This window comes from Lepus europaeus, chromosome 3 (assembly GCF_033115175.1).
Source record: "Lepus europaeus isolate LE1 chromosome 3, mLepTim1.pri, whole genome shotgun sequence".
Lineage (NCBI taxonomy): Eukaryota > Metazoa > Chordata > Mammalia > Lagomorpha > Leporidae > Lepus > Lepus europaeus.
In genome coordinates this window covers 39,114,945-39,142,282 of record NC_084829.1, presented here as the reverse complement: position 1 = coordinate 39,142,282, position 27,338 = coordinate 39,114,945, and the positions used below count along the sequence as shown (strand labels likewise).

Below are 27,338 nucleotides of genomic sequence, written 5' to 3'. Positions count from 1 at the left end.
ATTCCAGCTGCCAGGTGAGATGGAGAGGCAGCAGCAGGCGATGGGGTGGCCAGGTCCCTACCACCCACGTAGGAGACCCGGATTGAGTTCCCAGCTCCTGGCTTCAGCCCCTGCCCAAGCCAGCTTCTGTAGGCATTTGGAGAGTAAACCAGTAGATGGAGCTCACAGCTCACTCTCTTTCTATCGCTCACTCTCACTCTTCCTCTCTCAAATAAATAAAAATATATTTTAATGGTAAAAATTATAAACATTATATTTTGCATATTTTACTACAATTAGAACATTTTAATTATGTGAAAAAGAGAAGCATGAACTTAGGAATCTTCCCACAAAGAGCTAACATATGAGTTCTATCAGATTTGGGGTTTTTGTACAATATTTTCAGATTTACTATTTTCCAGCTTATTCAGGAAGTTTAACTGACAAAGAAAAACTGTGTGCATTCAAAGTATACAACATAATATTTTGTTACATGTATACATTGTGAAATGTTTATCAAAATCAAGCTAATTAGTATATCCATCACCTTACATAGTTATTGTTTGAGTCTGAGGACAATTAAGAATAACTCTCTTACCAAATTTTAAGGATACAATAAGTTGCTGTTGGGGCTGGCGCTGTGGCATAGCGGGTAAAACCACCGCCTGCAGTGCAGGCATCCCATATGGGCACCGGTTCGTATCCTGGCTGCTCCACTTCCAATCCAGCTCCCTGCTATTCCCTGGGAAAGCAGAGGAAAGTGGCCCAGGTCCTTGGGACCATGCACCCATGTGAGAGGCCAGGAGGAAACTACTAGCTCCTGGCTTCGGATCAGCACCGCTCCGGCCGCTGCATCCAACTGGGGAGTGAACCAGCAGATGGAAGACCTCTCTCTCTCTGCCTCTCCCTCTCTCTGTGTAACTCTGACTTTCAAGTAAATAAATAAAATCTTTAACAAAAATAATAAGTTGCCATTACTTAAATTACCATGCTGTACATTAGATCTCCAGAACTTACTCATCCTGCATATCTGAAATCCTGAAACTTTCAACTTCCACCTGCCAGCCCCTGGTAACCACCATCCTACTCTCTGCTTCTTAGAATGACTTTTCTAGATGCCAAATCTAAGTGAGATGACACAGTATTTGACTTCCTGTGTCTGGCTCATTTCGTTTAACACAGTGTTCTCCAAGTCATTCATGTTGTCACAAATAAGATTTCCTTGTTTAAGGCTAGATACTATCCCATTGTGTGTTTTCTTTATTCATTCATCTGGCAATAGACACTTAGGTTGTTCCCATATATCTTGGCTGCTACAAATAATGCTGCAATGAACATGAGAATGCCGATATCTCTTTGAGATACTGATTCCATCTCATTTGGATGTACATCCAGAAGTGATGCTGCTAGATCATACAGCAGTTCTTTTTTTTTTTTTTTTTTTAGGAATTTCCATACTGTTTCCATGATGGCTATACTAATTTGCATCTCCACCAACAGTATACAAGTGTTTCCTTTTCTCCACATGCCTGCCAGTACTTATCTTTTGTCTTTTTTATAGTAGTCAGTCTAACAAGTGGGAACTAATATCTCATTGTGGTTTCAGTTTGCAAAGTTGGAGGCATCACAATGTCTGGTTTCAAAATATACTACAAAGGTATTATCAAAAAAGTACTGGTGTAAAAACAGATACATAGGCCCACAGAACATAATACAGAGTCCAGAAATAATTGCGTGCACTACAGTCAAATCATCTTTGGCAAAGGTTCCAAGAACATACAATGGGGAAAGGTCAGTCTCTTTGATAAACTCCACTGGGAAAACTGGATATCCACATACAGAAGAATTAAATTAGATCCTTGCGTCTCACAGGATATACAAAACCAACCCAAAGTGGATTAAAGACTTAAATGTAAGACCTGAGACAATAAAACTACTAGAAGAAAACATAGGAGGAAAGCTCCTGACAATAGTCTGGGTAACGCTGCCAAAGGTATAGGCAACAAAAGCAAAAATGCACAAATGAGACTGCATCATACTGAAAGGCTCTGTGCAGCCAAAGAAACAATCAACAAAGTGAAGATAAAACCTACAGAATACAAGACAGTATTTACCAACACACAGCTAACAAGGTATCTCTATTCAAGATACATAAAAGGACTTAACACAATAGCTGGAAAATAATCTGATTTTTAAAAGGACCTAAAAAGATGCTTCTCGAAAGTAGATATACAAATGGCCACAGATACAAGAAACAGTGTTCTTAGCATTAATCACCTGTTCTATTGTATTGACTTACTTATTGAAAAGCAGAGACACAGAGAGAGACAAGCCCCCATTCGTGGTTCAATCCCCCAAATGCTCACATCAGGCAAGGCTTCTCCAGGCCTAAGTAAGGACTAGAACTCAATCTGGTCTCCCACGTGGGTGGCAGGAATCCACCTACTCGAGCCACCATCTACTGCCTCCCAGCGTATGCATCATCAGGAAGGTGCAATCTGGAACAGAGCCAGGACTCAAACCCAGACACCCCAATACAGGATGTGGGCATCCCCCACAGCATGTTAACTGCTGTGCCAAACACCTACCTCTTATTTTTTAAAATACACACACAGCAAAGATTGCCATTAAGTCTTTTCTTGGCTCCACTTGGATTCAGCACTTGCTCTGGAACGTGTTATTGCCCCTTCCACCTCAACAAGCTCCTTACATTGGGTCTTACTGTCCTGTTTTGTTCTGCCAAGCACTGCTTCTCCTGTTTCCCTTGCTATCTTTCAAGTGTGTTTACTGGAAATATTTCAAAGCTTGCTGCAAAAGCCTCTGTTCTTCTGTTGTCTGGGAGGTGGAATCTGTGTCTGGATTTCCACATTGCTCTGAAGTTGCTGTATTGTTGCTGGTTTGAAGCACTATGCCACATTCTTTTTAAAAATTATCAAAGGCCTTTTTGTTTTCCAGCTTTTGTATCAGGGTCAAGTTGTTGCATACTCTTTGTTTTTTACCAATAATTTCTCTTGACTTTGGGAGGCATGTAATAGTGTCCCATCTTGAATTTGTTCTGCAGAAAAGAGGCTTACAGCTTTAATTAGGGATTGCAGACAACTCTCTTCTGGCCAACACTTACTGCCATTTCCATCTCTGATACTTGATTCCTCTGTGTACTTTTTAAATTTAACTAACTAATTTATTTGAAAGGCAGAGAAACAGAGAGGTATTTTCCATCGGCTGGCTCCCTCCACAAATGGCCAAAATGGCTGGGGCTGGGGTAGGGCGAAGTCAAGAGCCAGCAGCTTCTTCTGGGACTCCCAGGTGGGTGCAGGGGCCCAAGCACTTGGGCCATCCTCTGCTGCTTTCCCAGGAGCATCAGCAGGGAGCTGGGTTGGAAGTGGAGTAGCAGGGACTTGGACCGGCACCCATTTGGGATGCTGGCACTGCAGGTGGAGGTTTAGCCTTCTACGCCACAGCGCCGGCCCCTCCTCGGCATTCTTACACACTTGTCACATGCAATCCTGGGCTTTGTCTTTCTGTTTTCTCATTTGCTTATTTATTTCTTCTGTCTTACCAGAGCAGCCACTCCTGCCGCTTTTGTAGGGGAGGGGACTGTTTCTTTCAAGCCCTGTAAGCAGTTCATACCTATCACAAAGTTTTCCCACTTCTCCCATCATTTCAATCTCCTCTTCCCATTGGCGGAGAGTGATTCCAGTCTTCCTCAAATTTCAAAGCGTCTGCCTTTCCCTGTTACTGCCTCTTTTCTGAATACCATTATCCTTCACCAACAATGCTTTTTCTTTTTTCTCCATAACTATCCAAGCGCTTCTAACTCAGCTTCTCTCTGTTTTTGTTCAGCTTCTTGCTCCTTCTGTTTGCTTCTGCACTATTGCTTTCTTCTCTGCATCTTTCTTGGCTTTTTCTTCTTTGAATTTCCTTATGCTTGTATTACAGTCATATGCATTATTGACTGAAGTTCTTTTTCCAGTCATTTCTTCTTTTTCCTTTGTGCCCTTGTTGCTCTGCTCTGTTTTTCAATCTTCTTGCTCTTATCACAAAGCTATGCTTTTTTCCCCTTAAAAGAAGAAAATTCTTTCCAAGAATATAATTTATACTGCAAGGGGGAAAATGATGACTTCATGTCACTGACTTTAGAAATTGTTTTTAAGATTTTATTTATTTATTTGAGAGGTAGAGTTACAGACAGAGAAGGAAACAGAAAAATCTTCTATATGCTGGTTGCAACAGCCGGAGCTGAGCCCATTCGAAGCCAGGAGCCAACAGCTTCTTCCAGGTCTCCCATGCAGGTGCAGGGGCCCAAGCACTTGGGCCATCTTCCACTGCTTTCTCAGGTCATAGCAGAGAACTGGATCAGTAGAGGAGCAACCAAGACATAACCCAGTGCCTACATGTCGGCACCACCAGCAGAAGCTTAGCCTACACCACAGCACCAGCCCCTAGAACTTTTCCTTAATTTGCCCATGAGAAATTACTTTCAAACAGCAAACCGAGGCCGGCGCCGCAGCTCACTAGGCTAATCCTCCACCTGAGGCACTGGCACCCCAGGTTCTAGTCCCAGTCGGGGCACCAGATTCTGTCCGGGTTGCCCCTCTTCCAGTCCAGCTCTCTGCTGTGGCCCGGGAGTGCAGTGGAGGATGGTCCAAGTGCTTGGGCCCTGCACCCGCATGGGAGACCAGGAGAAAGCACCTGGCTCCTGGCTTTGGATTGGTGCAGTGTGCCGGCCTTAGCGGCCATTTGCGGGGTGAACCAATGGAAGGAAGACCTTTCTCTCTATCTCTCTCTCTGTCTAACTCTGCCTGTCAAAAACAAAACAAAACAAAAAAACAGCAAAGGGAAATACTTCAAAGACATTGCTCTTTGCTTAACTTTTAGAAGTAACTGAGCTATCAACCAGAGGGTCTGCACTGTAAAAGCTCCTCCAGGGTCAGACATTTCATAAACTTCATTTATACAAGGGAAGTGATCATTACCCCTTCCTTTTATTGGTTCACCAGCTGTCTTCCATGATGTTTTAAAATCATTGTTTTAAGAGCTACTTCGACCTGTCTCTGTGCAACTCTATATGCTACATGGTCAAGTCCAACATCCACATAATGATCCTGGTTCTTCCAAATTGAGGATCGAGTGTCTACAGCACAAAGAGTTCTGCTGTTTTCAGTTCTTCTTATCCTCCAGTTCGGAGGTCAAGGCATAAATGATGCAAGTACCAGCCCTGCAGGTGCACTGCTCCCAAGGTTAGGGTGGATGCGGGGGTGTCCTTTCTGGCTTCACTTCCCTGTCATAGCCAGGTCCGTGGCTCTACCAAGACCAGAAAGCACGTGGAAATGACCAATAATCACTTCCAGGTTAAGCCTTCCTGTTGCAGCCATTTCCTTCAGACTTTTTAAAAACCATATCACAGGCCGGCGTCGCAGCTCACTAGGTTAATCCTCCACCTGCGGTGCCGGTACCTTGGTTTCTAGTCCCAGCTGGGGCGCCAGGTCTGTCCCGGTTGCCCCTCTTCCAGTCCAGCTCTCTACTGTGGCCTGGGAGTGCAGTGGAGGATGGCCCAAGTGCTTGGGCCCCTGTACCAGCATGGGAGACCAGGAGGAAGCACCTGGCTCCTGGCTTTGGATCGGCGCAGCGCGCTGGCCACGCTGGCTGTAGTGGCCATTTGGGGGGTGAACCAATGGAAAGGAAGACCTTTCTCTCTGCTTCTCTCTCTCACTATCTAGCTCTGTGTCAAAAACAAACAAACAAACAAAAAAAAAAAAAAAACAACTTTTTAACTGATGTTCAGCATAGCTGTTAAGACACCGCCTGGGACACCCACAGCCCATATCTGAGTGTCTGGGTTCAAGTCCTGGCTCCACTACCAATTCCAGCTTCCTGCTAATGTGTGCCCTTGAAGGCAGCAGATGATGGCTCAGTTACTTGGTCCCTCCTAACAACATGGGAGACTCGGATGGAGTTCTGGGCTCCTGGCTCAGGCTGATCCATTCTTGGCTGTTGTGGGCATTTGGGGAGTGAACTACAGATGGAAGACTTCTCTGTCTCTCTCTTTCTTTCTCTTTCCCTCTCTCTCTAAAATAAAGTCAATGCATTCATTGCTTTCAAAACAGATTAATTCTACATGAATACAAACTTTTTCTAGGAAAAGGAGGAATATTTCCCTCCCACCTCTCTCTCACTGTGAGATCTTACTGCCAAAAACACTGACAAGGATAGCGAGAAAGGAAAATGACAGGCTACCTCCCTTCTGAAAACAGCTCCAAAAAATGTAAAATAAAAATGTAGCAAACTGAATCTAAGAGCATTTTCAAAAGATAATTACATCATGACCAAGTTGAGTTTCTTACAGGAATGTTAGGACAGTTTAATTAAAAAAAAAAAAAACACCTTTTTTTAAAAAAGTCACCCATTACATTAACAGAAAGAAGGAAGATCCTATATGCATCTCAATAAATACATGCAGAAAAGAATGATCAAAACACATTTATGGGGCCTGTGCTATGGCGTAGCAGGTAAAGCCGCCACCTGCAGTGCCAGCATCCCATAAGGGTGCCGGTTCAAGTCCTGGCTGTTCCACCTCCAATCCAGCTCTCTGCTGTTGCCTCGGAAAGCAGTAGACGATGGCCCAAATCCTCGGGCCCCTGAACCCACGTGAGAGACCCAGAAGAAACTCCTGGCTTCATTCGGATCAGCACAGCTCTAGCCATTGTGGCCACCTGGGGAGTGAATCAGCAGATGGAAGACCTCTCTCTCTGTAACTCTGCCTTTCAAATAAATAAATAAATCTTTAAAACAAACCATTCATAACTTTCAAAAACATCTCTTAGGGCCCAGCACTGTGGCATCATGGCTTAAGTTACCACCTGCTATGCCAGGATTCCCAAATGGGTTCAGGTTCAAGTCCTGGCTGCTCCACTTCCAAACCAGCTCCCTGCTAATACACCTGGAAAAGCAGCAGAAAATTACCAAACAGCTAGGTCCCTGCACCCACATGGAAGACCCAGAGGAAGCTTCTGGCTCCTGGCTTCTGTCTGGCCCAAGCCTGGTCACTGTGGCCATTTGGGGAGTGAAACAGCTGGTGGAAAACTTCTCTCTCTCTCTGCCTCTGCCTCTCCCCCTCTGTAATTCCACCTTTCAAATAAATAAATAAATCTTTAAAAACAAATCTCTTAGTACCAAAACTAATCTGGTCAAAGATGTATTTAAGAACTACAGAGGCATCAGACTAAATGGGGAAATGTTAGAAACACTCTCTTGCAACAGGATCAAAAGCAGGAGGCCACTACCACCTCATGCATTTCTGTTAGTATGGCAGCACGAGCCAATGCAAAAAAGCAGGGAAGAAAAGTTCATGGGTGCTGGAATGGGAGGTGGAGGCCAGAGTATAGGAAATGGTACACAGCAGGTGTCTGGTGTGGGCAGCCATGGAGATGATGGGAGTTAAATAGTACCCTAAAAAAAGACAGGACAATAAAATAATATACACAGTTTCTTTTGAGTTAACACCTTTGTGAATGAACCAAGCAAATCAAATTGGGCCAGATGGTGAAATTTTACCTTATGAAAATAAAAATATTTATACAAACCTGAATTTTCTTTAATACAACTGGTGTCTCCTGATCCCATACATGGTTTATTCCTCCATCAGTAATATATGCTTTACATGCTGTCACCATTTGATTTGTTACCTAAAATAAATATAGGCACTAAATAACTACATGTAAAAAGAGAAAACTCATAAAACTTTTTAAAATCACAAGTATAAAAATACAGTAAAAAGTAAACTATGGAATGAATGAATCACAGAACACCAAAAAAAAAAAAAAAGAAAGAAAGAGAGAAATGCATAGTCCAGTAAAATAAATAAAATGCAGAGTCATATCCACCAACTGCATTTAAGTCAATGTTATGGGGGCCACAAATTTCAAAGTCACCTACATTTTCTACTTGTCCATTTCTCCTCTAATTAGGTCTGGATCTAGTTCAAGCATGATTCTTTATCACCCTTCAACATGCAGACAATATAAATGTAACTACTTCTCATATCCCCCAAAATAGTGAAGAAAAACCAGGACAGTCATTGAGAGATAGTAGACACAGAAATTTGGGAAATTCCAAAAATATAGAACACACACAGGGCTAGATCTACAGTGAGGAAAAATGGCTACAGAAGACCAGAACCTAGTCCCGAAAAAGGTCACTGCCAAGTTGAAATGGTTCTAGGAATTTTTCAAGGTCAGAGACAATGTGAGAGGCCCTTCGGTTATGATCCTGCCCTCTGAATCTGGAGCAACTTGTATAGCAATCACCACTGACAGTTGCTGAAAGGCTAAGCCATGAGTTTGGACCGTTGTCTTAGAAAGGTGTGGTCATGGCCCAGGTAGCTGGTGCACCCCAGGAAGGAACATTAGAGAGAAATATAACCACCCTCCCTCCCCACATTAAGTGAACTCACCCTCACCCAACAATAGACAAACTACAACAAACGGAACAGGGTGGTGAAAAGGAGTCTCAAATATAAAGATGGGCAGACAACCAAGAAACAAGCAATGAGGAAAACAACACAACACGATAGCAGAGACATTAAACTTACAAAGAATACAGAAAAGACATAAATTGCAAAATCTTTTAAAATACCTCTCATTAATTAAATTAATTCATAAGAACTATAGGAGAGATTTTACATCCACAAAAAGAAAACAATTACAGAACATGGAAATTCAAATTTGTATTGTCAAATTTAAAAAAAATTCTATTGTTGAGCTGATCAACAACTGATGCATGCATGAAGCATAAATGAGTGAGTTGAAAAGTCACTGGACAAAGCTGGCAGATAAAAAATTACAATATGGAAGTTAGATTCAAGAGTGGAGAATAAACTGAACAGGTAGGTCAGGAATAATCAAAAGCAAAAGAGGAAAATCTCCATGGCCAATACTGTGGCGTAGCAGGTAAAGCTGCCGCCTGCAGTGCCAGCATTCCATATGGGCACCAGTTCAAGTCCCGGCTGCTCCTCTTCCGATCCAGCTCTCTGCTACGGCCTCGGAAAGCAGTAGAAGATGGCCCGTCCTTAGGCCCCTGCACCTGCATGGGAGACCCAGAAGAAGCTCCTGGCTCCTGGTTCCAGATCAGCTCAGCTCTGGCCATTGCAGCCATTTGAGGAGTGAACCAATGTCACATCTCTCTCTCTCTCTCTCTCTCTCTCTCTCTCTCTCTGCCTCTGTAACTCTGTCTTTCAAATAAATAAATAAATATTTTTTTTAAAAAAAAAAAGGAAAATCTCCAAGGAATGAAGAGAGATGAAAGTCTTTGGATGGAAACAACCCAGCAAGTGTAGAATAAGATAAACGTAAAAAGAACCACATCAGTTCGAGATTTTACAAGTTCAAGTACAAAGAAAAAAAATCCTAAAAGCTTCCAGAGAATAAAACCGGTGACCTACAAGGGAAAAAAGAACTGGATTAGCCCCAAACTTCTCATCAACAATATTGGATACGAGACTGCAACTGAGCAGTATCTTGAAAATGCCAGGTGAAAACGATGCTGAAGGCAGAATACCAGTCAACTAGCTTCTGACTGGTCAGAAAAAACCAAGCCATTTCCAATATGTAGGAATTAGGGAAGTTCACCACTCATACTCTCTTTGAAAGAATCACTCAGGCCAGTGCTGTGGCTCAGCAGGTTAAGCATCTGCCTGCGCTGCTGGCATCCCATATGGGCGCCGGTTTCAGTCCCAGCTGCTCCACTTCTTATCCAGCTCTCTGCTGATGGCCCGAGAAAGCAGTAGAAGATGGCCCAAGTGTATGGATACCTGCACCCGCGTGGGAGAACTAGAGGAAGCTCCTAGGTCCTGGCTTTGGATCAGCCCAGCTCTAGCCGTTTTAGCCATTTGGGGAGTGGACCAACAGATGGAAGATCTCTCTCTCTGTCTCTCCCTCTCTCTGTAACTGCTTCTCAAGCAAAATAAAATATTTAAGAAACAAACAAAAAAAAAAGAAAAAAATCAATTGAGGATTTTTTTCAGAAAAAATAAATAAATCCAAGGGGCTGGCACTGTAGCACAGTGAGTTAAAATGCCACTTGCAGCACTGGCATCCCTTCTGGATGCCGGTTCAAGTCCTAGCTGCTCCACTTTCAATCCAGCTCCCTGCCAATGTGCCTGGGAAAGCAGCGGAAGGCGGTCCAAGGGCTTGGGCCCCTGCACTCACATGGGAGACCCAGGTGAAGCTCCTGGCTCCTGGCTTCAGCATGACCAAGCCCGGGCCATTGCAGCCATTTGGATTGAAGATCTCTCTCTCTCTCTCTCTTTGCCTCTGCCTCTCCTTCTCTGTAACTCTGCCCTTAAAATAAATTAATCAATTAAAAAAAAAAAGGAAGAAAGAGGAAGTTGTGGAAATCACAAAAGAGTGGTGATCAAAGAAATTAGAGATACTTAGATTTTAGTCTGAATACTTGTTGATTAATAATGTTGAAAAATGTTATAATAATATGGAACTCAGAATGATATCAGTGTGGGGCATAAACAGTAAGGAGAGAAAAAGTGAAGGGGAAGAATCCTGAAGTTCTTGTCTTGATCAGTGCATAAAAAGATTCAATTTGTATTTTCTATAAAAAAGAACTCTGAGTCTTTAAATATTTAGTTTTACTTGCATCCTTTACCAAAAAATTCCATTCATATATTTTTTGGATAATTTTTTTAATTACTTAAATTAGTTGACCATATGGTGCTAAACAGATTTTACACAAACATCAGTGCTGGTGACAGCAGCTAATGAAGCAGTGTAACCAGCGGGTACAATCCTTATCTCTTAAGCAGAATCAGGACTATTGGGAATACATAAATTAGGAAACCACCAAGTACTTTTAAATTAAGAAAGGCTCTGGGGCTTGCCTCTGACAAGGGGAAACTTCTTCAATTAAGTATAAATTACTCTCATCAACACCTTTCAACACACGGAGTATAAAAATCCAGACTCTGGAACGGGCATTTAACCTGCCAGTCACCATGTCCCACATGAGGGTGCCTGGGTATGATCCTCACTCCAGCTCCTGATTCCTCCCAGTGAAGACCTCAGGAGGCAGCAGTGACGACTCAGGTAATTGGGTTCCTCCTCCCCAGGTGGGAGACCTGGACGAGTTTCCAGCTCCCAGCTTCAGCCTCACCCCAGCCATGGTCTAGGCAGTTGGAGAGTGCACCAGCACATGGAAGACCTGTCTGCCTATCTACCTACCTACCTACCTCTTTCTGCCTCTCAAATAAAATTTTTTTTTATTTTAAATAAATAAATAAAATCCAAAGCTCTGACAGACATCCAGCCTTCCCAATCCCCTTTCCAGGCTCGCAGGGAAAGAACTGCTCACTCACAGGGATGCACATGTGATCGCTTATTCCATTAGAAACTCACCTTGATGAACAACGAGGTCATTCTCTCCGATGTATTATAATATCTTGACACACTGTGAATCATTCTGATGGCATTAATCAAATTTTGTATTCCATGTGCCATAGAAACCTAAAATTGAAATACAGCAAGTGAGTTCCATCATATGTTTATAGTTTCAATAACCAATATTCTATAATATTTAGAAATCTAAATAAACAAAATAATGTATCATTTTCATCTTGAGAAAATTTTATCAAATGCAATGTGGTATTCTAGACTAGATCTTGGAACAGAGTAAAGGACATTCATTTTGACAAACATGCCAAGCTAATACAAGATGTTAACAGGAGAAATGGGTAAAGAGAATTTTGTACTATCATTGTAATTTTTGTGTAAATCTGAATTTAAAAGTATTATTCCAAAATAATTTTTTAAAGGTAAAATAAAATTCTAGAGGTGAAAGCAACTTGAAATATTAATAAGACAAGCTGTTCAAAGATGAAGAAACTGACAATTTGTGGGGTTAAAGTGACTTACTGATGGTCAGAAAATGGGTTAAAAACAAAAATCAGCCCAGAACTACTTCTCATTTGGTCAATTCTGGTTACTTTTCAGCAATCCTACTAAGTGTTACTAGGATGTGAAGATAATAGGGAGAGGGGCCGGCATTGTGGTGAAGCAGGTTAAGCCCATATGAGCACCAGTTTGAGTCCTGGCTGCTCCACTTCCAATCCCGTTTCATGCTAATGCACCTGGAAAAGCAGTGACTGTTTAAAGCAGGTCTAATGTCCTTAGACCGTAAAGATTGCACCATGACTTGAAGCACTACCCAGAAACAAACAAAACTAAATGCCCAAAATGAGGATTTTAACTCTCACTTAAACTAGGCCACCAACGGGTTGTACCCTCTCTGTGCCTTCAACATAAAATGCATCTGCTATGGAGAAAGAGCTTACATCCCAAATCCTCCTGCTAGAATTTGTACTTAACTCAGTCTGAATTCACACTAATGGTACCAAAATCAGAAGCAAAACAAACAAAAAACCTACTCTTAGGGGCTGATATTTAGCACAGTGATTAAGTCGCAGCTGGGGCCACCCACATCCCATATTAGAGCTCGTGGCTGAAGTCCTGGCTAATCTGCCTCTGATCCTACTAACATGCATCGTGGGCAGCAGCAGATGATGGCTCAAGCACTTTCATCCCTGCCATCCAATGGAGACCTGAACTGAGATCCTAGCTCCTGGCTTCAGCCTGGCTCAGACCTAGCTGTTGTGGACAGTTGAGAAATAAACCAGCACATGGGATCTCTCTCACTCTCGCTCTTGCTGTCTGTATCTCTACCTTTCAAATCAAATAAAGGTTAAAAAAAAAAAAACTAACCTCAAAGAGAAAACTGATCACCTTTTTAAAAAATGTTTAAGTTTATTAGTTATTTATTTGAAAGTGACAGAGAGAGAAGGAAAGGAAGAGAGGAAAAGAGGGGTAGAGAGAGACAAAGGGAGAGACAAAGAGAAAGAGAGATCTTCCATTTGCTAGTTCACCTCCCAAATGCCTGCAACAGCTAAGGTGAGGCTGAAGTCAGGAACCAGGAACCCCATCCAGCTCTCACCTGTGGGTGGCAGGAAACCAAGTATTTGGCTTCATCTTGTGTCTCCCTCTCCCAGGCACATTAGAGGGAAGCTAGGTTGGAAGTAGAGATGGGACTCCATCTCAAGCACTCTGATGGGGGATGCAGGCATCCCAAGCAGATGCTTAGCCCACTGCACCACAGATCGTTGCCCCAAAGGCAGAACTAACCATTTAAGAATAATATCAAGTCACCCCCCACAATGATTCACAAAACTCAGCTGACCATAAAGTATATCCTGAGTTCAGAGATGTTAAAATGTTTAAAAAAGAAAAGAGTATGTCTTGGGATCTATAAATTAATGTACTATTATTATTATTCTTAGTTTTCAAATAAGATAGAGAGGTAGGGAAGTCAAGTAGCTTGCCAGAGGTCTCGCAGCTACAAGTTATGTATCTGAGATATTGAGACCTTGCTTGTAACCATGGGACAACCCACTATGGAAAAGCAAATAAAATCGATGGCCTTCTTGCTGTCAAGGAGCTTATCTTTTAGGATGAGACAAAAATATCAAAAGATTGCTTAACAGTGAAGGACTACTTAAAACCAAGAAGAAAAACTTCTGACTAGTATATTATAGACGTGAGGGGCAACTATGAAATAATTAAATCAGTTAGATGTGGTTCATGGAAGTTGACATCAATACTAATAGTTTTGTCAGAATTCATGTTAACTATATAATTTGTAGGTCAAGGTCCTAATAAAAATATGTCTAGGAGGAGTCCCTTCCACCCTGGCTAAGTCAAATCTACAACAGACCCCTGACTCCAGGGAAGAAGGCTCAGCGAAGGCAACAAGTGAATTCCTCAGGAAAATGTCCTTCATCTGAATGTTAAACATCTCTATCTAGTGTAGTAGCTCCTGGAGCACCCAGTTCTTAACTCCTCTATATATCATGGACAGACATTTCATGTATGTAATATATAATTGTAGGTATGCCTAATGAATAACACCAGGATGATAAAAAATAAAACACAGATAAAATTTGTCAACTAGAAATGAAAGCATGAGTCCTCTACTCTTTTTCCACCAGATGTCAGTTACCAACTGAACAGAAATTACTGGCTGCCTTTAATGAGAAGAAAGAAAATGAGGGAGAAAAATAATTTTTGAACTGACAAACAGTGGGTGTATGAGTAGGAAGCAATTATATGAGTCACTACTATGAGCACTTTTGTCATTTCAAAAAGTAATGCTTTAAACTTTCCTACATCAGAAAATATAAAAAGCTCAACAACAACAAAATAATAATAATAAGGAACACCATGGCAGGAGTAATTGAAAAAAGTTTTAAAAAATTACTAGTATGAAAAAAACACCAGGACTAAACCATTTGTCAAATTATATTAATTTAAGTGAGTCTTCAATATAGAAGTTAAAATCAGTATACCTTAAAATTTAGAAGTCTTGATAATAATAAAAAGCATTGTATCTTTCTCTCAAGTTTATTTTTTCTCATGAAAATCTTTAAATACAGAGAAAAGTACAGAGAATAGTATAATTGACCAACTAACTCCATCACTAGACTTGACAAATTTTAACATTTTGCTATATTCACTTCATCCACTATTTTCAAAAAGCACTACTTGCAGACAGTCCTAGGGAAGAGTTTAAGTATATATATTTCATATTTGCATATTCAACTCTTCAAAGTCCAAATGCTTAAGACATGATAATGCTATTTTTTTCTTGCACATAAATTGTATTGCTCATGCTGTGGTCAGGGAAGGAAGTCATTGGCTCCTAGGTCAGGCAAGCGATGGTCCTGTTTATCCAAGACTACATAATTTTGTTTCCTTCATTCATGGTCACAAACACAGACCCAACCATCTCAGAAGTGATAAACATGTTCTTACATGAAATAAGTTTTACAAAGATTCCCCAAAGAAGCCCAGCTATTGATACCATGGGTAGAGTGAAGATGAAGAAAGTCATAATTCTTTGCAAACAACAATACTAATAATAAAAGTTTTCAATAAAGTCCACCATCTCTTTATGAAATCAAGTCAAATTACTCTACTTCTGGAAAGTCTTCTTGTCCTTTCTCATGGTGCTTGCTGGCAGTGAGAACTACACCTGCCCAGGTCTCTTAACCTGCATCTTTCCCTAACCTCCTATATTAAATTTCTTGGCTACTGATATGACTTCTTGGGATGGACATGAATTGCCTTTATACCTCCTATTTCTTCTCCAAATCCAAGTGATGTGAGTTATACACTTTGACTCTTTCCCTGCTTTTAATATAAATCTGCATTTACTGAAGAAGGTGGTCAACCAAGCCTTGTGGACAGTGGTGTCACCTATGTGGAGGATTTGATTACCTCTTCAAATTAGAATGAATGAACAGAGAATGCTGAAGGCAGACATCAGGCAGAATATAAAGCATTTGAAGGCATTTTAATTTAGAGAATACCTTGAAGAAACAACATAGTGAAGTGGGAAGACAATAGCAAACCATGACACCAAAGACAGCTAGGTTCAAATTAGGTCCCATCACTACAACTGTAAAGCTGTAGAAATACTAAAATAGAGTTTCACTTCTTTACAATGAGGATTGTGTTCATATGGAATGAAAACATTTTTAAAGCATATATCACAATGCCTAGAACAAAAGATTAGGGGTTCTCAAGCTTGTGAACATCTTTAAAAACGTAAACTGTCAGGCAGGCCTCTGATCTACTAGTTAAGACACAGCTTGGAATGCCAACATCCCATGTCAGAGTGCCTGGGCTCTGATTCCAGCTTCCTGCTAATGTGGACCCTAGGAAGTAGCAGATGATGGCTCAAGTAGTTGGGTATCTGCTTTTCACATAGGAGATATGGATTGAGTTCTTGACTCTTGGCCTAGCCTGGGATATTGTGGACAAATGAGGAGTAAACCAGTAGACGAGAATTCCCCCACTCTCTCTCTCCCTCTCCCCTTCTGAGTCTCAAATAAATAAATTTTTAGAATAAAAAAAAAAATTGGTATGTCACTTATTTTTTCTTTTTCCCAAAGAAACCTTTTATTTAAGGAATACAAACTTTATGCATTTCATAAGTACAATTTTAGGAATATAGTGATTCTTTCCACCATCCCCATCTTCCTAATCACACTTCCAACCCTCTTCCTCCTCCCCCTTCCATTCCCAGTCCCATTATCTACTAACATCCATTTTCAATGAACTTTACACACAGAAGACAAACTCTATACTAAGTAAAGAGTTCAACAATTTGCACAGAAAAAAAAAAAAAAAAAACTATTCCTCAACAGTCGGGACAAGTGCCGTTCAAAGTCATTGCATCTCAAAATTAATTTCACTTCTTTTTTTTTTTAGAAACTTAATTAATTTTAAATAAGTACCCAAGAATCATACATCTTTTGCAAGCACTCAGACATAACTATAACTTATGGGACATAAGAATATCCTCCGGGGCTGGCACTGTGGCGCAGTGGGTTAATGCCCTGGCCTGAAGCGATGGCATCCCATATGGGCGCCAGTTTGAGTCCCGGCTGCTTCACTTCCGATCCTGCTCTCTGCTATGGCCTGGGAAAGCAGTAGAAGATGCCCCAAGCACTTGGGCCCCTGCACCCATATGGGAGACCCTGAAGAAGTTCCTGGCTCCTGGCTTTGGATCGGCGCAGCTCTGGCCATTGCGGCCAAATGGGGAGTAAACCAGCAGATGGAAGACTCTCTCTTTCTCTCTCTCTTTCTCTCTCTCTCTCTCACTGCCTCTTCTCTCTTTCTGTGTAACTCTGACTTTCAAATAAATAAATAAATCTTTTAAAAAAAAAAAGAATATCCTTCACTTAATGCATTCAAAGAAAGTAAGTCCTTGAGAACGAGTTTTATCATTAGTTAAGGAAGCACCTAAGAAAACAAGCAATGGAGCTGGACACTTGGGCATAACTAAAACTTACGCAATATAAGAATATCCTCCGCTTAATACACTAAAACAAATCTTTGAGAACAAGTTTTACTGTTAACTCTCATAATACAACTCTTTGAGGACAGAGGTCCTGCATGGAAGGTTAGTTCACAGTGAATCCTGTTGTTAATTTAACAATTAACACTCTTATGTATGACATCAGTGATCACCTGAACCTCTTGACAAGAGCTGCCCAGGCTATGGAAGCCTTTTGAATCCACAAACTGCATCAGTATTTAGACAAGGCCATAAGCAAAGCGGAAGTTCTCTCCTCCCTTCAGAGAAAAATATCTCCTTCTTTGATGACCAATTCTTTCCACGGGGGTCTCACTCACCAAGGTCCTTCATGTAGGACATTTTTTTGCCACAGTGTCTTGGATTTCCATGCCTGAAATGCTCTGGTGGGCTTTTCAGCCGGAGTATGTCACTTCTAAAGATGGTTTTCAACTTGCGTGCTTGTCTCTTACTCATTCTTGGATCACTCCCTTGGAGAACATGATTTGCTTTGTTGAAAAGACTACATGGCAAGGAACTGAGGTCTATCAGCGGCCATGTGAGTGACCTTAGAAACAGGACAGCCTGGGGCCAGCACTATAGCATAGCAGGTTAAGCCTTCACCTGCCTGCAACTCCAACATCCCAGTTCAAGTCCTGGCTGCTCCTCTTCCAATCCCACTCTCTTTGCTATGGCCTGGGAAAGCAGTGGAAGATGGTTCAAGTGCTTGGGCCCCTGCACCTGCACGAGAGACTTGGAAGAAGCTCCTGGCTCCTGGCTTCAGATTGGCCCAGGTCCTGCCATTGCGACAATTTAGGGAGTGAACCAGCAGATGGAAGACCTCTCTCTCTATCTGTAACTCTGCCTCTCAAATAAGTTAAATAAATCTTTTTTAAAAATAAAAATAATTTTTAAAATGGGCCTGCCAAGGGCCAGCACTGTGGCAGGTGATGTGAGTTAAATACTTTTACTCTTTAAGTACTCTATAGTAGGTTAAGCCACCACCTACAACACCGGCATCCCATATGGGTGCTGGTTTGAGTCTCAGCTACTCCACTTCCTATCCAGCTCCCTGCTAAGGTGCCTGGGAAAGCAGTGGAAGATGGCCAAGTGCTTGCACCCACATGGGAGACCCGGATGAAGTTCCTGTCTCCTGGCTTTGGTCTGGCCCAGCCCTGGCTGTTGTAGCCATCTGGGGAGTGAATCAGTGGATGGAAGACTTTTCTCTCTCTGCCTCCGCCTCTCCACCTTTCAAGTAAATAAATAAATCTTTAAAAAAATAAATAAATAAATGGGCCATCCAGTCAGCCACCCCTTCACACGAGACCACAGCCCCAGTTCGGAGTCTGTGTGTCACCTTATGAGAGATCCTAAAGCAGAGGCTCTCCACTATGCCACACATGAGAAATTTGCTATTCCATAATGGACAAATAATATATTCATGTGGTTTAATTCACAAAAGGAAGATGTATCTATGATAATGCTATATATTTAAATGTTAGCTAAAATATTAAAAATAGTTTATAATTTCTATACTCTATATAGATGGTAGAGGGTTTTTTTTTTTTTTTGGAAATAACTTTTTTGGTAGTGTAAGTTTTTCCCATGATTCACATATTAAAGTTATTCTAAAATGCATTAATTATACTAGCTAATTTTTAAAACTGTACTTTATTTATTTATTTATTTTTTTGACAGGCAGAGTGGACAGTGAGAGAGAGAGACAGAGAGAAATGTCTTCCTTTTTGTCGTTGGTTCACCCTCCAATGGCCGCTGCGGCCGGCGCACCGCGCTGATCCGATGGCAGGAGCCAGGTGCTTCTCTTGGTCTCCCATGCAGGTGCAGGACCCAAGCACTTGGGCCATCCTCCACTGCACTCCCTGGCCACAGCAGAGAGCTGGCCTGGAAGAGGGGCAACCGGGACAGAATCCGGTGCCCTGACTGGGACTAGAACCCTGTGTGCCGGCGCCGCAAGGCGGAGGATTAGCCTAGTGAGCCGCAGCGCCGGCCTTAAAACTGTACTTTAAAAAGTATACTTACTAGGTCATAATTGTAGAGAGGCTGACAAACTTTTTCCAGGGTATACAAATATCGGACATTATCTTTTGATTCATTTGCTGTATCAGTAATTCTTGCATCCAGGTCACGCCAATTCTGAGAAATAAAAATACAAGAATTCTATGAAATAAAAGTGCAAGAATTGTATGAAACACCCAAACATATCGATATGCTACCATTTATTCATGAAATTCAAGCTGTCTTTTTACTCAAGAAAATACTAAAGTAGTAGCAATATAATTGTGGTGAATAAATATTTTTCTTCTAACATTTAAAACTTAATGCTGAGGGGGCTGGCGCTGTGGCTCACTTGGTTCATCTTCTGCCTGCGGTGCCGACATCCCATATGGGCACCAGGTTCTAGTCCCGGTTGCTCCTCTTCCAGTCCAGCTCTCTGCTGTGGCCCAGGAAGGCAGTGGAGGATGGCCCAAGGGCTTGGGCCCCTGCACCCCCATGGGAGACCAGGAAGAAGCAGCTGGCTCCTGGCTTTGGATAGGTGCAGCGCTGGCCATGGCGGCCATCTGGGGAGTGAACCAATGGAAGGAAGACCTTTCTCTCTGTCTCTCTCTCTCACTGTCTATAATTCTCCTGTCAAATTAAGAAGAAGAAAAAAAAAAACTCAATGCTGGGGCCAGCGCTGTGGCACAGCAGGTTAATGCCCTGGCCTGAAGCACCGACATCCCATATGGGCACCGGTTCAAGATCCAGCTGCTCCACTTCCGATCCAGCTCTCTGCTATGGCCTGGAAAAGCAGTAGAAGATGGCCCAAATCTTTGGGCCCCTGCACCCATATGGGAGACCCAGAAGAAGTTCCTGGCTCCTGGCTTCAGATCAGTGCAGCTCCAGCCGTTGTGGCCAATTGGGAAATGAACCATTGATGGAAGACCTCTCTCTCTCTCTCTCTCTCTCTCTTCTTCTCCTCTCTCTGTGTAACCCTGACTTTCAAGTAAAATAAATAAATCTTTAAAAAAATACTTAATGCTAAAAACATCCTTAAATGATTTACACTAAAACTGAAGACTTATTCCATTTATAACTGATATGGTTTGTTGGCTTGGGCTGGACCTGCTTTTACCTAGAGTGCCTTTTCCAGGTTAGTTAGTGACATTATATTATTCTGAGTCTTCTAGAATTAGTCCAGTTAGTAAAATAGAAATATTATTCCAGGAAAATATTTGTATCAGCAAGGTGAACTCACCCTCAAATCAACACTTCCTACCCTGCTTAGGTAACTTCTGAGAAAGTGCTTCCTTGTTTTAGAGAAGAATTTTGTCTTCCTGCAATTTCCACTGGTGTGTTGTAGCCTTACCTAATGGAACCTCAGAGAATATGCAGCATCCCTTCAAATACTTAAAGATGTTTACTCTATCATGCATCACATCTTTTACTCAAAGATGAACACTCTGTGCCCCTCCGGTCATTTTTTAAAAAGATAGATTTATTTATTTATTTGAAAGGTAGAGTTACAGAGACAGAGAAGGAGAGATAGAGATCCTCTATCCACTGGTTCACTCCCCAAATGGTCTCAACAGCCAGGGCTAGGTCAGGCCGAAGCCAGGAGGCAGGAGGCAGGAGACAGGAGCCAAGAGCTTCATCCAGGTCTCCATGTGGGTGCAGGGGCCCAATCACCTAGGCCATCTTCTGCTGCCTTCTCAGGTGCATTAGCAGGGATACTGATCAGAAGTGGAGCAGCCAGGACTCGAATCGGTGCCCATATGGGATGCCAACACTGCAGGCCATGGTATAACACACTGTACCACAGCACCAGCCCTGTCCCTCTGGTCATTTAATAAGACATGATCTCAACAGCTTCAACATCTTGGCTATTTTACTCCGTACACACACAAATTTTTATGGGTGTACCTCAGAAATGAAAACAAAGCTTTCAGTGTGATGTTTTTTCTAGAAACTACACCTCTCGTAGAGCCTCCTAAAAGCAACTTGCATTTTTGGCCAGTAAAATTCTTTCAACTGGTTCAACTAAAACTACTAAATAATTCTCCAAGCCTTACTTGATCAGTTTCTTTCTCAGGAGTAGGATCTTTTAACTTTCCTCTTAATAAATGTTATCTTATTAAAACTGACCACAATTCATACTAGGGATGATAACATCCAAAACCTGCCTTAGAATTGGTCAGAGGTGAAAAGAACATGGAATGGTAAGATCCACACAGCGAAAACTGAAAAAACATGCTTTGGGTAAAACTATTTTTAAAAAGTCATGGGCCGGCGCCGTGGTTCAACAGGCTAATCCTCTGCCTTGCGACACTGGCACACCGGGTTCTAGTCCCGGTTGGAGCGCCGGATTCTGTCCCGGTTGCCCCTCTTCCAGGCCAGCTCTCTGCTGTGGCCCGGGAGTGCAGTGGAGGATGGCCCAAGTGCTTGGGCCCTGCACCCGCATGGGAGACCAGGAGAAGCACCTGGCTCCTGTCTTCGGATCAGCGTGGTATGCTGGCCGCAGCGCGCCGGCCGCGGCAGCCATTGGAGGGTGAACCAACGGCAAAGGAAGACTTTTCTCTCTGTCTCTCTCTTTCACTGTCCACTCTGCCTGTCAAAAAAAAAAAAAGTCATGGGAAGGGGCCAGCGCTGTGAGTGACATAGCAGGTAAAGCCACCGCCTGCTTGTCGGCATCCCATATGGGCACTGGTTTGAGTCCCGGCTGCTCTACTTCCAATCCAGCTCTCTGCTATGGCCTGGGAAGGCAGTAGAGCATCATTAGGCCCCTGCACCAGCATAGGAGAGCTGGAAGAGGCTCCTGGCGTCTGGCTTCATATCAGCCCAGCTCTGTCCATTGTAGCCATTTGGGGACTGAACTAACGGATAGAAGAGTCTCTCACTCTCGTGCTCTCCCCCACCCCTTTTCTGTAACTCTGCCTTTCAAAGAAATAAATAAAAAATCTTTTTAAAAAATCATGGGAGTCAAACATTACATCCACCAAAGGGGCCGGAGGTATCAGTATGAGACCCCCTTGGTTGCCACTGAATACCTATTTGGATCTTGACAATGCCATCTGGTATATTTCTTTGTCTCTCTTCTCAGTGTCATCCATGGATTTGCTGCCATGTCATCTGTATCTTTACTATAGTCATCGATCAATATTTTTAATATAAAAAGACTAAAGTCCCTATGGCAGGTCACTAAAGACCTCTAAGAGTTGTAAATAGTTTTGACCTATAAATTCATAAAATTCTCTCCTAAACCTATACTGTAGAGAATAGGAATTCTCCTGTACATGTACACCAGGAGACATGAGAAAGAATGTTGGGGAATGAACCAGTAGCTAGATCTCTTCCCTCTCCTCTCCCCTCCCCTCCCCTCCTCTCCTCTCCCCTCCTCTCCCACCTGCCTCCTTCTCTCTCTCTCTGCATATATGTGTGTGTGAGTATGCATATGTTACTCTTCTTCAAATAAAACGAATTTTTTTAGAAGAAAAAAGGTTAAGCGCACAGTCTTGTGTACTGCTTCCTCTCTTGCCAGTATGCAACTCAGAGCAAAATACTTGATATCCCAGTACCAGATATACAAAAGGGGGGATGGTACTAACAGCACCTACTTTATAGAGCTGATACGGGGATTGAATGAGATATTACAGGTAAGATATTAACATGGTGCTTGGCATATATTAAGTGCACAATAAATGATAACTGTTATTATTACTCTTACATGACTCACAAAATAAATTCCAAGGTAACTAAAGAACTAAGAGTAAAAGGAAAAACAAAAAACTCTAAAAATAGGGGAAGAGAATAAAGGATAATTATATTTTCAAGTTATACTAACCTTAACTCATCCTTCTTAAGAATGCCTGTTTAAATAATAGATGAAAGGAAAAAGTAATAAAGGGAAGACTCGTAGGATTTAATTCATCAGAATATTAAAATTTCATTGTAAATGAATCTATTTTTTAAAGAACTAAAATTCAAGCAACAAATAAGTATACCTGGCATTTAGAGCCTGGTTTCTAAATACTATGCTCCAACAAAACAAACCAGGGTTCTTAAAGAAGAGGTTGATCCCAGGACTAGGGCAGGACAAATACAAGATGAGTCTTGAGCATCTTATGGTAGCAGAAAACAAAGACGTTCTGCAAACAGCAGGGGAACATTGACAGGACACAGGCGCCAACCAAAAAGGCTGCCTGATGGCCAAAGCTCAAACAATTCCAGCTACAAAATATTGACAGTGTTAGATTATAACCCAAAGCACAAAGTAAATATCCATGAAAGTATATTAACATAAATAAATAAATGAATAGCTAATTTTTTCCCATAAAAATTAGAAGTGGGGCCAGCACTGTGGTGTAGAAGGCCAAGCCTCCACCTGTAGTGTTGGTGTCTCAAGCAGGTGCCAGTTCAAATCCTGGCTGCACCAGCCCAATCCAACTCCCTACTAATGCAACTGAGAAAGCAACGGAAGATGGCCCAAGTCCTTGGGCCCCAGCACTCACATGGGAGACCCAGAAGAAGCTCCTGCTCCTGGCTTCGTCCTGTCCCAGATCTCTCTCTGTCTCTCCTTCTCTCTGTATCTCAGTCTTTCAAATAAATAAATGAATCTTTTTTTTAAAAAAAAAAAAAAAGGTTTTCTAATTTATCAATGTGAATAGAATGAGGGAGCGAGAAAACCACCATTAGCACACCACAGCCATCACTGCTACAGGCCAGAACCACCTATGAGCATTCTGTGTGTAGATTCCAGATATGCCCTTAACCCTCAAGTACAGTAACTGAACAGCAGAGAAACCTGGCAGACCCACTTAACAAAATGATCAAGGCTAACCTGCTCACAACAAGGCACATCGATACCATTAAGCCCTTCAAAAGAAGTCCTGAGAAGAATGCATGGCTTTGGGGGCATCCTTGCCAAAACGCATAACCTCAATCCACTCACAAAAAACCACTATACAAAACAAAATTGAGGGACAGTCTACTAAATAACTGCCCATTAGTAATCATAACTATCAAGACCATAAAATACAGGGCATAGACTGAGGAACACAGGAAGGATGAAGGAGGCATGGCATTCAAATGTAATGTAGGATCCTGGATTGGGTCCTTGGAACAGAAAAAAAATGCATTCATGGAAAAACTGAAGAAATATAAATTAAGTCTGTAGTATAGTACCAACAATAACGTCTTTGCTCTGATCATTATATAACAGTAATAAAAGATGTTAACATTGGGGGAAGCTGGATGCAGAGTATGTAGGAAATCTACGTAGTATCTTTGTAACTCTTCTGTAAGTCTAAAATGATTTCAAAACAAAAATGTTCAGGAACCAGCACTATGGCACAGTGGGTAAAGCTGCTGCCTGTGATGCTGGCATCCCATATGGGCACCAGTTGGACTTCTGGCTGCTCCACTTCTGATTCAGCTCCATGCAAATGTGCCTGGTAAAGCAGCAGAAGATGGCAAAATTCCTTGTGGCCCTGCACCCACACGGAAGACCTGGATGGAAATCCTGGCTCCTGGCTTCAGCTTGGCCCACCCCTGGCCATTGTGGCCTTCTGGGGAGTGAACCAATGGATGGAAGATTCTCTGAACCAGCGGATGGAAGATTCTCCCTCTCTCTCTCTCTCTCTCTCTCTCTGTAAATATGCCTTTCAAATAAATTAAAATAATATTTTGAAAGCAATAAAAGTTTTCAAAAAGATAGAAGCCAAAGACTAGGAAAACATTTGCACTATAATTGTTAGGGTATAATATAAAGTTTTGGATTCTACCTTGCTTAGAGGCTAATAAATTATCCTTGTACTGTTTCATAGATACTGGGAGAAGACATGAAGCTCCTGGTCACAGACAAGAATGTTATTCACAGCACAAGAAGTGCTCTTTGGCTCCCCCATGACTGCTAAATCGTACCAGACTGATGTCTGCATAGGTAATAGGTTGTGTTACACAGGAGAACACATTTGGGGGAATTTACACTTTTTATAGGGAATATTATGCAAGTCTGCTCTTTTGGGAGGATATGTTAACCCATCCTCAAGGTTACCATCTGCAAACACAACCCTGAAAAGTGACCAGGCGGGAGATTCAGATGAAGCTCCAGGTTCCTGGCTTCACATGGCCCAGCCCAGCCATTGCGGCCATTTGGGGAGTGAACACATGGATGAAAGATCTGTCTCTCCCCCGCTCTCTCTGCAATTCTTTCAAATAAATTAAAAATAAATTTTAAAAAAAAAAGTAAGTATTGAGAGGCCGGCACTGTGGCGTAGCAGGTAAAGCAACTGCCTGCAGTGCCGGCATCCCTTATGGGCGCTGGTTCAAGACCTGGCTGCTCCACTTCCAATCCAGCTCTCTGCTATGGCCTGGGAAAGCAGTTGAAGATGGCCCAAGTCCTTGGGCCCCTGCACCAATGTGGGAGACTCGGAAGAAGCTCCTGGCTCCTGACTTCAGATCGGTGCAGCTCAACTCCGATCATTGCGGCCATTTGGGGAGTGAACCAATGGATGGAAGACCTCTCTCTCTCTCTGCCTCTCCTTCTCTCTATATATAACTCTGCCTTTCAAATAAATAAATAAATCTTTTAAAAAATTAAATAAGTATTGAAAAGGTGCAGATTATTCATCCTAGGGAAATATTTGCACACATGTATATAGAAGCTTCAACTGCAGTTGTGTTTATAAACACAAAGAAAAGGAGTCATTTGCCTTAAAAATTGAACATAGAGTGCCTTTCAACCAGACATTCCACTCTAAATTCCCCATATTCTAGAAAAATGACAGTACTCTAGAAAACAAAAAGTTGTACATGAATATTCACAGCAATCAAAAAGTAAAAACAACCCAAATTTCCATAAAATTCTAAACAAAATGTGGTATTATCCGTATTATTCATCCGTGAAATGAGGCGCTGATATATGCTACAACATGGATAAACCCTGAAAAAATCACACAAGTGAAAGAAGTCAATTATGAAAAGTCACTTTTAATCCCATTTACATTAAAAGTCCATAATAAAAACATCTGTAGAGATAGCACTCAGGGCTAGTGCATTTGGGGTGGAGATGGGAGGTAATAGCTGAAGGGTACATGAGTATTTTTTTTTAAGAGTAAAAAAAGTTCTAAAATTGATTGTGGTGATGAGTTGCATAACTCTTTGAACACACCAAGAACCACTGAATTGTACACTTTAACTGAGTGAAACAGGATAATATGTGAATCATATACCAAGATCATTGTGAGGTAGGGAGAGAGAGAGGAAAATTGTGCAATTAACAGACAGGAACATGATCAGACAAAATAAGATCATTGGGGACCAGCACTGTGGCATAGTGGGTCAAGGCACTGCATGAGACGCTGCCCTCCCATATGGGTGCCCGTTCCAATCCTGGCTGTTCCACTTCTGATCCAGCTCCCTGCTAATGGCCTGGGAAAACAACAGAAGATGGCCCAAGTGCTTGAGCCCCTACATCCATGTGGGAGACCAGGATGAAGCTCCAGGCTCCTGGCTTCGGATGAGCCCAGCTCCGGTGGTTGCAACCATCTGGGGAGTGAACCAGTGATGGAAGACCTCTTTCTATGTATTTCCCTCTCTCTGTCTGTAACTCTGACTCTCTCAGATAAATAAATAAATTTTCTAAAAGAAAGAGAGAGAAAGAATTTGTTTTGCCTGTACTTGTTAAAAAAAAAAAAAAGATCGGGCTGCCATGTTTCTGTACTCAGAAACATAAGTTTTTTAAAAAGAGAAAAAAGGGGCCGGTGCCAGTTAACACCCTGGCCTGAAGCACCAGCATCCCATACGGGCGCTGGTTCTAGTCCCAGCTGCTCCTCTTCCGATCCAGCTCTCTGCTGTGGCCTGGGAGAGCAGTAGAAGATGGCCCAAGTCCTTGGGCCCCTGCACTCATGTGAGAGACCCAGAAGAAGCTCCTGGCTTCGAATCGGCACAGCTCCGGCCGTTGCGGCCATCTGGGGAGTGAACCAGCGAATGGAAGACCTCTCTCTCTGCCTCTGTGTAACTCTGCCTTTCAAATAAATAAATAAATCTTTAAAAAGAGAGAGAGAGAGAGAGAGATCTGGAATTAAGTGAAATTATAAAGAACACTGACTTGGAGGGGCAGACATCTGGCGAAGTGGTTAAGATGCCACTGGGGACACCCAAATGGGAGTCCCTGAACTTGAATCCTGACTCTGCTTCCAATTCCAGCTTCCTGTGAATGTGCACCTTAGAAGACAGGAGGTGTTGGCTCAAGCACTGTATCCCTGCCACTCCTGATAGAACACCTCGATGAAATTCCAGGTTCCTATCTTTGTGGGCCCAGCCCTAGGAGCTGCAGCCATTAGGAGAGTGAACGAACAGATGAATGCTTGTTCGCTCTCTCTCTCTCTCTCTCTCTCTCTCTCCCCCTTCCTCCCTCCCTCATTCCCTTGTCCTTCTCGAGTAATTTT

The 27,338-nt window shown here is 42.2% G+C and overlaps 1 protein-coding gene across 2 annotated transcripts in view; it reads right to left on the bottom strand.

Moving 5' to 3' along the window:
• Window positions 1-27,338, bottom strand: part of DNAH8 (dynein axonemal heavy chain 8) — a 310,883-nt gene that overhangs the window by 269,772 nt on the left and 13,773 nt on the right. For both annotated transcript variants that reach the window (XM_062187476.1, XM_062187477.1), the window contains exons 5-7: window positions 18,934-19,047; window positions 11,382-11,489; window positions 7,563-7,664 (exon numbers count right to left, since the gene is read on the bottom strand). In XM_062187476.1, the coding sequence (XP_062043460.1) occupies window positions 7,563-7,664; window positions 11,382-11,489; window positions 18,934-19,047 (324 nt within the window). The remainder of the gene's footprint in view (window positions 1-7,562; window positions 7,665-11,381; window positions 11,490-18,933; window positions 19,048-27,338) is intronic.